The sequence below is a fragment of the Bombyx mori genome, chromosome 17, assembly GCF_030269925.1.
Source record: "Bombyx mori chromosome 17, ASM3026992v2".
NCBI lineage: Eukaryota > Metazoa > Arthropoda > Insecta > Lepidoptera > Bombycidae > Bombyx > Bombyx mori.
In genome coordinates, this window is record NC_085123.1 from 11,067,198 (window position 1) to 11,079,641 (window position 12,444).

General features: G+C 36.3%; 1 protein-coding gene across 2 annotated transcripts in view; it reads right to left on the minus strand.

Annotated features, from left to right (window-relative positions):
• Window positions 1-12,444, minus strand: part of LOC101743856 (extracellular serine/threonine protein CG31145) — a 122,092-nt gene that overhangs the window by 80,435 nt on the left and 29,213 nt on the right. The window contains exon 1 of one of the 2 annotated variants that reach the window (XM_004932460.5): window positions 1,605-1,848. The exons of the other annotated variant lie outside the window; for it this stretch is intronic. Coding sequence (XP_004932517.1) covers window positions 1,605-1,642 — 38 coding nt within the window. The 5' untranslated portion in view covers window positions 1,643-1,848. Of the gene's footprint in view, window positions 1-1,604; window positions 1,849-12,444 lie in introns of those variants that run through there. 2 annotated transcript variants of the gene reach the window in all.

Sequence of the window (12,444 nt, forward strand, 5' to 3'; positions counted from 1 at the left end):
TGAGTGTACCAGGCTCACCACATACTGGGAGAAGTGGCGATTTCTTCGTGAGGCGCATAACATTTGCCCACAGCAATGATACTGAATGACGAGCGAGAGATATTTCCCGAACGCTATGATACATCCTTCCTCAAACGAGGCTTGTGGAGAGTATTAAGCGGTAGTCAGCGGCTTGGCTCTGCTTCTGGCATTGCTGAAGTCCATGGGCGACGGTAACCACTCACCATCAGGTGAGCCTCACCGTTTTGACGAGAGTGATACGACAAAGAAAAATTAAATTCAATAGACCTACGATTCCCTTTTTACTAAATTCTGACAGCACCACACGTCAGCATGACGCCACATAATTGAAAAAAGCAATAGATAGAAGTAGTGACCGATGATCGATTATCATACTAAAGATTCTATTACGACCACTATCATTTATAATGTGCTTCAAAAGCAAACAATGGGGGTATGATACGCGACGTATAAAATTAAATTAAATTTAAATTTGTATTGAATGTTTAATTTTTAGATATTTTTATTTATAAGTTAATAAATATATTCTTTGTTTACGTATCGGTTGACAGCTACTTACTTGGTTGTGCTTGCGATCTTGGTAATGTCATTAGGTGACAATAACCACTCACCTGTGACCTTCGTAGACCATTACATTAGAAGGAAGTCATTTACCTTATCTGGATTTTTATTGCTTGAAAATAGTGATGAAACAAATATGTTGTATTCACAATTCTTAAAACTTGTTAGAAGTTATGAAACTATGAATCGTATTTAATTTTTACTCTTTTAATCTCATAATTTCATCATATCAAATTTTATCCTCTATTAAATGTTAAAAATATTTATTAATGAGCGATTTGAGGACTTTAGGTAAGGTTTATGAAGAATAAATATGTATAAGCTGTTTTGTTACGCCATAATGACGTATTATTTAAATGCATAATTGACTATTTTATTTCGTTACAAGGGCAGGCGTCTATATGAAAACGTGCTAGTCATCGCCAACGATTTCACTACAATATACACAAGTATATAGAATTTTATAATAAAAAATAGTGAGAATATAATGATTTTCTTAGATTAGAATAGAATATGCATATAGGTACTTCTACATCATAAAATTTATTACAAAGAAAAGACGCGACGAAAAAGGACATTAGACGATCATAATGCTAAAAGCAAACTTCTTTCAGAAAAAGTGGATTAGCATACTGCCTATTTCTGCCCTGGAGAAGTCATTCTTGCTTCCAACGTGAAAAGCAAGATAATATTTATGCAATACAATTGAAATTTCGACTTCATATCTCAAGGGCAAAGATGATATTCTCGTTAGATGGGTTTTATTTAAACTTTATCACATAACAAGTAAAAAAAAAAGATTAACAAGAGTCTAAAATAAAATCAATTTTAGAATTATGCATATTATGTTTCTAGAAGCTAAAACTAAAAAAAACTAATTTAAAATCTCACGATACCGAAAGTGATAATTTTTTACGAATCAAAAAAAAAACTATTAAATTTCTATATAAAAAGCACTGCGTTACGTTAATCATCGGGTACGAATTAAAAACAAAAAGTATGCAAATAACGATTATATTTACCTACAGAGGAGAACCAGACAGAACTGAAAATACCTCATCACAATTATACTAATCACCGACACAACACTTAGTGATAAATACAATAACGAACTAGCATCTGATTTTAATATTAGCTACGATCACAGTCACTTTAAAAACAATTGATTCACACCCAGCTCACCAAATAGGTTAATAATATTTATTTATCAAGAAAGAAAACTGAAAGGAATTCGTAAAACGATACGCTAGTGCAAGCGAATGAAGTGTTTTGAGCAAACGCGTTGTTAGTGAAAGATCCCGCGCCCACGCAAGCTCCGATATAACTAGATGCCGATTGTCAACGCCACTGGGACAAGGTTGCCTGGAATATCGACGGCTACAAATCAGAAATTTCTCTTGACTAGACTCGAAAAATTCAAGAATTTTTACATCAAAACTTATATTATGTTTGAGTTATTATTATATAATTAATATAATAATAACTCAAACATTTGTTGCAACTGTGCAAATATAAGCAGCTGCTGCATCAGTTCATTAGAACTTCGCTGATTTAATAGAAAATGTTATTAAATATTGATATGATATTTATCGTAGAAAATTTGTTCTACTTAATTTAGAAATTAATCTTTTTGTTTTTAGTTTTATGACGGTTTTTTTCTGTACATCAATGAACACGCCCATGATATTTTCATATCATAAATACATAAAGTTATTTACGTATTCTTTTACAGGCCTCCATCTTCAGGTCATAACTGAATTTACTACCGATTTATCGTCCTATTCTGTACAATTTTATAATAGAATAGCAAGTCGAAACGTATCCGAACTATTTACAATTAGGTTAGACAACATTCACTTTACTCAGCTGAACGGTTCTATTTAAATTGTACGTATTTCCTCAAGGCCCTAACGAAGGTCACACGTTATATTAGTCTATTCAACGAACAAAATGCGACTAAACAGTATTTGGTTCAGGAAACCATGTGAAATCACATGATCTCCAACAATGACAAACGATTTTGATCCAAACACGTGTATTGTAGAAGGACCTTCATGGTTTCGTGAGCAAATCGTATGATAAATCTACAAATGCACAGCGATTGAAATTGATTGCAAATTAATTCTAATAGATATCGCAATTCGCTATAAAACTTGACCTCTCATTTCTGAATAATATTTGTTGGATCAAAAGCTACAAAACGTTTTCGTGTATTTGCTGTTCGTTATTGAATAGTAATTTTTATTTATTTACTAGCTGATCCGGCAGACTTCGCAGTGCCTCAATCTATAAATAAAAGATACATCAAAGGAAAAACAAAATTGTTTGCTTTTATATAATTCCGAGCTTTTTTATATTTTCTCACCTTTTAAACCTTCCCTGGACTTCCACGAATAATTCAAAACCAAAATTAGCCAAATCGGTCCAGCCGTTCTCGAGTTTTAGCGAGACTAACGAACAGCAATTCTTTTTTATATATAGAGATTACGCAAGCGGGTAAATAAACTCTTGGTCCAACGTGGTAATCGGAGCTCATAGATATCACATAAATACCGCCACCTTCCATGAGGCGTGAGGTTGAAGTTTCAATTGTATTTTATGACCGCTTTCCCGCCCTTTAAACTGGAACACATGACTGCGACGCGGCTAATAGGTGGTACATAACCGTGCGGAATAAAGATACTCCTTATCAAATAGTTAATTATAACACGATAATAATAAAAGACAAATTAAGCCTTTAAATTAATTTTAATTATAAACGAACCTAAATGATTTACTGAAGTTGTCGAAATCGATTTAGCTTCAGTTCAATTTTCAGTTCAGTTCAGTTCAACCCATTGAAGACACAGGTTTGCGCGTTCACTGCGAAGAAGGACCCTTTTGTCATGGCGCCGGAATTTCAAGGAGTATCCCTGCAGCTTTCCGCGAGTATCGGGATTCTGGGGGTCGATATTTCGAGCGATGTCCAGTTTCGGAGTCATTTGGAAGGTAAAGCCAAATTGGCCTCTAAAATGTTGGGAGTTCTCAACAGAGCGAAGCGGTATTTCACGCCTGGACAGAGACTTGCGCTTTATAAAGCGCAGGTCCGACCTCGCGTGGAGTACTGCTCTCACCTCTGGGCCGGGGCTCCCAAATACCAGCTACTTCCATTTGACTCCATACAGAAACGGGCTGTTCGGATGGTCGATAGTCCTGCTCTCGCGGATCGCTTGGAATCTCTGGGTCTACGGAGGGACTTCGGTTCTCTCTGTGTTTTATACCGCATGGTCCATGGGGAATGCTCTGAGGAATTATTCGAGATGATTCCCTCATCTCCTTTTTATCATCGCACCTCCCGCCATCGGAGCAGAGTTCATCCATATTATCTGGAACCGCTGCGTTCATCGACAGTGCGTTTCCAAAGATCTTTTTTGCCACGTACCATCCGGCTTTGGAATGAACTCCCCTCCACGGTGTTTTCCGAGCGCTATGACATGTCCTTCTTCAAACGAGGCTTGCGGAGAGTTCTTTATGGTAGGCAGCGGCTTGGCTCTGCCCCTGGCATTGCTGACGTCCATGAGCGACGGTGACCACTTACCATCAGGTGGGCCGTATGCTCGTCTGCCTACAAAGGCAATAAAAAAAATAAAAAAATAAATAGCTTAGCTACAACTTAGGACCATAATTCTTGCTTAGGACTTTATTTTTTGAGTAAATTACTAAATTCTTAGCTTTAGAACACATTACTTAGGGGGCCTATTTTTGTTAAATATTAATGCCATCCCTAATTAAAAACGAATCACATTATTAATGTAGAAAACTGATCAGAAGAAATCATCTATCAATCTAATGCTCTATTTAAGCTAATAATGTCAAAAGTAGTTTAATATATAAGTAACTTCAAGCTTAATCATTTTACAATTGCGTAATTCTAGACATATCAATCATTGTATAATGTCATGAGGTCAAATAAGTGAACTATTGGTAATGTTAAAAGCATTGCATTGTTACCTTTGAATTTTACTTGCGAACGGACGACACTATTATGTAATATAGTTACTTGTATGATTGAGACGAGCTGCGAAAGTTGTTCAGCCAGTTGGCGGTGTACGAATTTCGATATTAATAGGGTTGACAATATGTTCGTGGACATCGATACAAATGAGTACAAACTACTACATACATAGATATATGCTATGTATGAATATGAATGATTTTGGAACGAAGTTCCTTATGGCACGATGCGGAGGGGTACCCTAACCGGGAAAAACGTCCGTAACGTAAGATTTTTATTAGTAATGCACACAGTGTACGACTTAACTTTGTAATAACGTAGAAAAATAACATATTTTTTTATCATTCATTGACCTCGATCTCAGAGCGTTCGTTTGCGCAATACACTAACTCTTATGCAAACAACCGTGAATGAAGTGTACCACAATAAGTTCGCACGTTACCGAATGACCGTGGGTTGTTGCGAAACCTCCAATTTTATTTTCTTTATACCTCGAATATAACTTAAAATTAATATTTTTATAATAAGGAACTTCGTTCCTATCCGGTGCCCCACGACACCACACATATATTTTTTTCCTTCTTTCTTTTTATTGCCCTAGTAGGCAGACGGGCATACGGCCCACCTAATGTTACCGTCACTCATTCAACAATGTCAGGGACAGAGCCAAGCCTTTGCCTACCGCTATGACGTATAGAGTGGTGTTATTAATACAAATATTGTTTGTTGACGCGATCTCTCTAGTTCATTACAAAGTAATTATTTCGCAGAACAATACTTAAGTAAAGTCGGTAAAGAAACTCCGCTAGCAGCTGTAAGCATTTTTGTTGTATAATAATTATCATATCGATCCAATGTTGACACTCTTATAATAGACAATATGTGGACTCTTATAATAGACTCTTATAATAAATTATTTACATATTCTTTTCAGACAATACTGACTTTGCTTACCTCCATTCATTATTAATTTAATGAGTTTCAATACTATTCATAATTATCTGTAATAAACAGCATTGCAATCTGAATACTGTCATCTTTTCTATAATATTTTACTAAACATTAGGTATCTCTTTAATTTTTAATGCACAGAATAACCTAAATAGATAAAACTACACATGTTTAGTCCAATATTTATTACTCTCATGACATTTAGGATTTGGATTACATTCTTAAGTAAATTTATAATTTAATTTGAATATAGCATTGAAAATTGGTATATTAGATTAATTTTGTCACAGTAATATCAGTGTGAAAACTATTTAGCAATAGTCGCATTAAGACGTAGCTTACATTTACTGTTTGTATTTAAGCTGAACCCTATAAACCATCATACTTAGATCGCGTTAATTTGACACATTTCTTTTTTTGAAGCGATTATTATTAAAGTAATCTTTTTGTCTATGCTTTATCGACATTTGAAAAGATGTCATTACTAAAAATTATTATTTTGATTATTGACCAACCAACAACTGATTATTGTGCCAACCCTACGTTGCACTTGAGAACGAGTTGTCCACTGTGTCATGAGTGCAAGACGTCTCGGCCCCTTTAAATCGCTAATTGCGATTACGTTAACGTGAAAACTTACTTCAGTCTTCAATGTAAATTTTTGTGGTACACTGAGGACTTCAGAGATTATTGCCATGAACATCTAAGCCTGTTATTGTGTATTTCATGGTGTTTACTGGTGGTAGGATCTCTTGCGAGTCCGCACGGGTAGGTACCACCACCCCACCTATTTCTGCCGTGAAGCAGTAATGCGTTTCGGTTTGAAGGGTGGGGCAGCCATTGTAATTATGCTGACACCTCAGAACTTATATCTCAAAGTGGGTGGCGCATTTACGTTGTAGATGTCTATGGGCTCCAGTAACCACTTAACACCAGGTGGGCTGTGAGCTCGTCCACCCATCTAAGCAATAAAAAAAAACAGCTTCGCATCGCACCTTTGCAAGTTGAGGTTAAGATTATACTACGGCTAAACGCAAATTATCGCCTCAAATACTAATCTGGTACATACAATGATATACATGATTGTAATAACTATCTACTAAATTAGTATTATCTTCGCATGTTTTTTTTTTGTATACTTTATAAAATACGATATTTGTGAGTCGTACTGTAATCGATTTAATATCGATTACAATCAATCGGTCAAAAAAAACAAATCCGTATGTATAATCCCAAATAAATTTCACGCAATAACATTATTACAGAATGTTACTAAGAAAAAACACAATAGAACTCAAAGAACAAAACACAAAAGTAAACAAAACTAAGACGTCTTCTAAATATTACGAAACATCCTAAATTAGTATATCCTGTATTGTGGAAACTGGCAATGAACGTGGGACGGACACTGCTTCACAAGGAATGTCTGTAGTTGAGAATTTTTGTAACGAAATGGGCAGCGCTAATCACGTAGTGATGTTTATGTTCATGTTCAAAATGATGAGCATCGACTGGGCGTGGACCCCATCTACGCCAAAAAAAAGATTCGAGATACGAAATGTGATTTTATTGTGGGCGATACGTAACGACTGTTTGTAATAAAAGGCCACTCCTTGTTTACGATAAGAATAAATAATTAAAACGCATGCATTCAGGGGATCCTGTTAAGAAATGAAAAATAAATTTTTTTTTCGCTAATTTTGCAAAGAAAATGATTTAATTGAAACATGATATAAAACAATAATACAAAAAAAAGGTAAATAAAATACTGAAGTTATACAGTCGATCACGCACAAGGCTTATGTATATTATTGAGTACCAAAACTATTTTTTTTATTGCTTAGATGTGTTGACGAGCTCACAGCCCACCTGTGTTAAGTGGTTACTGGAGCCCATAGACATCTACAACGTAAATGCGCCACCCACCTTGAGATATAAGTTCTAAAGTCTCAAGTATAGTTACAACGGCTGCCCCATCCTTCAAACCGAAACGCATTACTACTTCACGGCAGAAATAGGCGGGGCGGTGGTACCTACCCGTGCGGACTCACAAGAGGTCCTACCACCAGTAAATGTATCACACACGCATTCACTAAAAAGTCAGAGAGAGAAAAAGTGAAGTCTCACGAAGAAGCCATAAAGCTTTTTTAATAAGTGTTGTTTTCTGCTAGTCATTCTCGTCGAACTCGTCGAATCTGACAAGAGTTTGAGGTGCAACCTAACGCACAAACACATCCCACGGTGGTAGATTCAGAGAAGTACTGCTTTTGCTCTCCTAATCTAACGTCTTGCCTAACAATCGGCGTATAGGTGGCTGGCTGGCCTCGAGGCTACCAGCAATTAGATAGGAAAAAAATCCTAGTCAATTCCTATAAGTGCAAGCTGCGTTAACGAAATTTGTTCTAATAGTTTGATTAAAGTAGTTTGTCGCAAAAAGTTCTCATCAGAATTTCGATAATGTTTGCAGAATAATCTCGCAAGCTTTTTTGTCAATAAAAACATATTTACGAGTCGTGAGAGTATTGACAATATTAAACACATGTATGAACTTCGTAAGTAACTATTAATATTAATTACGAACATTAATGTTTATTTTCATACAAATTCCTATTGTTCGTCCGTTTACAAAGCAAATATTTAAATGCACGTTATTTTCACAAAGAGTGTTTTCTTTTATTATTTTAATTTCTAATTAATTGTTTTTCTCAATTGTTTAAACAAAAAATGTGCACTGATAATAAAATAAACTACGTTTATTATTTTAGAAAACAGAAAAAAAAATGCTTATACGATCTCCCGGCACGTCTTGTGATAAGCCACCTAACCTTGCAGCATGAAGGCCGCCTTTTTTATTTCTACCAAAGCTAATGGTCTAGAGAGACCATGTCATAGTCACCAGGCTAGAGTAGGTGAGATCACGGGGCTCAAACCTGACGATGTTGCTAATACCTAGTAGGAGCCGTGCTTCGCAGAAACTACCACCGGATCGGAAACGCGACCCACTGAGAAGATTCGACGAGAAACTCAGTGGGCTGGGTCTGTGGGTTAATTTACTACGCGACGGGTTCGACGAGAACGATGACCAGGGAAGGCCGCCTTGAAATATGAGGTAAAAGTTTCAATACCATAATCGAAATACTACTCCGGTCCTAAAGGTTTTTTTGTGTTAGGCACATAGGAACCGGTGAACGATGAGACATTTCACCGATGTAGAGAAAAGCACAAAATATAACATGTTTTTTTTTTAATTTTCATATGAGCGTACGAGCTCACGACCCATCTGGTGTTAGGTGCTTACTTTTAACCCATAGACATCTACAACGTTTAGCCCACACACCCTTCAAACCAAAGCACACTATTGCAGCACGGTCTATGGAGTTAGGAAATTCAAACTCAGTAGTAGAATTGCTTGTAGCTGATGATGACAATATGGTGACATTATCATATATGCAATTATTGAAACTAAATAGAATCTATTATTTTTTATTTATTTTGATCAAACCTATCAATCAACTAAATTTATCAAGAAAATTAATCCAGAAGCGAAGCTATATACATATATTACATTGAAATATCAGAAATGTTGTTTTTAATGGACGAAATCACGCGCTTATCCGCCGAAATATAACTGTGTGCTAATGCAAATTACTCTAATATGTTTGTTTTGTCATTAGTAATGTTAGCAGAGTAAAATACATAGGACGTCAAGCGTATTAAGTTGATATGTGTAATGTGACCCAATAAAACAATGCCGAGTTGTGCTCGAGTTAAAATCTCTCGTTAATGGCATTACTCCCGCCCACTACGGCTAGGTCTGAACGCCCTCACTTCCGCTCGACCGTGCGCTGACGAATCAATTAATATGTTTTGATATTTCCTGTCCTAAACAATTACATGAAAAGAAATTTTGACAAATACTGAGCTCAACGTGTTACATACACGTTGCCGACGACAACCGTACGCGAGTCAACTTCAATAGGTTTTTATAATGCTTCAATATTAATACGTGAAGCAAAAACTTTGTATCCCTTTTTACGAAAATTGCGCGGACGGAGAAGTATGAAATTTTCCACACTTATAGAGAATATAGAGAAGAAGTGCACAATACTAATTTTTTTTTTAAATAATGCATATAAGATACATTAAATCAATAAAGAAAACATAACACACACTACATACCATGTATTTGACGCAAACACGCATGCATACTATTTATTGTCAAACTTTTGTTCTTTAGTTGACGTCTGTGGTCAAATAGAGAAAAGATTATATATTGTTTTTCTTTGTGTATATTTTTTATAGTATAGTCTTGGCGAAATTTGTGATTATAGAAGTATAAAATACAATCATAATAGTGTAAAAACTTACAATTCCAATTAATTATAGTCAAATTTCGACTACTGCGGGACCTCTAGTAATGCTTCATTCTTGATCACATGTCGGTAGGTTGATATTCACGTGAATATATTCTCGGCCTATAATATGCAGTAACTTACATGTATCTTAAAATCAAATAAAGGATTCACTGGAGAGTCGGTAGCAGCGTTCTCCGAGGTTTAGCCCGCAAATTCAAAATGAGGACTGCAAACAAGTGACTCGATCCGTATTTGGATATAAATTGTAACTGCAATAACATTTTTTAAATTTCGCAATCCTTTTACGATAATTTACACAAAATAGAGAAACTATAAAACCACAGATACACGCCAAAAAACTTAGGCAGAATTTACATTTAATGAATGCATCTATACCGAAGTCCATTAAGGCCATCACGACTAAAATATTGTTAACTGAATTCTTAACAAGCTCCTGCATTTTAAATGACGGTGCATTATCTAGGTGGCAGGCAATTCACTATTCTAACTTCTGTCATCTGCCATCTAAGCAACGTTTACAGAGGGCATATGTAATGGATTCATTTGTATGGAATACACAGTGTTGCACACAGTTGTATGACAATATCCACATACAGGTTTTGCTTTATCTATTAAAAAAAAACTTTAAGCATTCCTTATCATCTAGGGTCCACATAGCATATTGTTATTTGAATTCGCTTACAAATTCAAATTATTTTACAGCTACTTGAACATGTTAAGCTTTTGGTATACTAGGCCTAAAGCTGTGAAGATATAATAGCGTTTAGTGGGAAGGTCAAGTTAGAATGAGAATAATAATTCTAAATAAAACATATTATTAAATTAAAAACTTTTTTTTAAATAGTTGTTGTGTTGAGTCATTAATGGTGGAGAATGTTGTAACTTTTATTCATTTCAATTCGTCGCGAAGAGAAGGACAGTCGAAATTATAAATCTAATGTAATAGGGACTAATACAGACTAAAGTGTCACCAGATTGGCCATGGGTCCGTTGACCCTTCCATGCGGTCCGCATTGCCGTCGTTGCTGTCGTCGCCGAACACACTGTGGAAGAGCAACCCGGTCGGCGGTGTATCGCGTTCCGACCCGGCAGGCTGGTTCTGATCCAGCGGGATATCCCGGTATACCAAGGGCATCGCCCGGGCGGCCTGGTAGGGGCGCCGTACCGCGGGACCGACGTCGTTGGTAGTCGACTATCGCCTCGACGACCCGTATGTCGGCCATGCTCGGGGTGGCACCGTGAGTTTGGTTATAGTGTTGATCACGGGAACCCCTTACTCTGACCGGGTTCTGACCCCGGGCGGAGATCGGACGTAAGAGGGCAGGGGAGTCATTAAGTGCAGTAGGGCCCTAAAAACATCCTTGGGCCTGCGGTTTCACAGTCGCGGACCAGTCCCACATACCCTGCCCGCCCCCTAGGCGCGGGGAACTCGTAGGAGGTTCGGCCCCGGCCCGAAAAAAAAGGATTTTGGATATTATCCTACTAGATAGAGATTCGGCATGAGTTTTACGACCGGTCGCCTGGCTGATGTGAATGAACGCTCCTTGAACGTGTCACAGGAAAGGGACTTTTGCTGTTTCTTCCTTTATTGTTTCTTTTATTCCATCCGTTTTTATTTATATGACTTGTATTTTATTGCCATAAAAATATACACTAACTAGCTGTTCCCGTCCGCTTCGCTGGGCATTTAAAATTAACATTATTATTTCTCACCCCCACAAAGATTCTCATCATTATCGCCCCCGAAACTGGTGTAGCGAGTCCAACACTCATCTAAATATTAGCCTATCCATTAAGTACATGTATTTTCTACATGGATACTAAGTCTCAAGTCAATCGGGTGCACAGTTCAGTAGTTATAACGGAACATCCGTATAAACCACTGTAGATTTATATATTAAGGATAGAAATTTCGATTTTCAAATAACAAAAGTCTGAAATGACATTATTCACATACCCACTCATAATTATATATGAACGGAACACTAAACTTAAATTTAAAAATCCCTCTTACTAATACACAAATAATAGCTACTCCGTACATAATCATTATCGTCATGACTAATTTCGAATTAGACTTGCTGAAAGAACCATTAACACAGGCAATCAAGGATGTCATTATTATTTTGTAGCGAATTTTATTTTCTTTAATGAAACTACTGAAACACTTTCTTTTGCAGACGTGCCGAAGATCCTGATGCCGCTACCAACACTAAATCATGAAACACAACCCTAAGTTGTATTGTATTAGCCGTCCTGCCTTACAAACGCTAATAATATGTTTATAGCAGCAATAATTTGCTTAACGATAAATAAGCACTGAATAATTATTAAAAAGGAATCGCTTCAAGTAAATCTTAGCGGCTTTATTTATTACACGACGCTATACCTCCGTTGTGGATATCGTGAACATTTTAGCTAAACTCGTTCACGTGAAAAACTTACGAAGTAAACAAAAAAACTAATCAGTATTATAATATAGTATACTATAGTATTTTAGAATGAATTTGTCGGATACAATTAATGACTTTGCGAATTCTA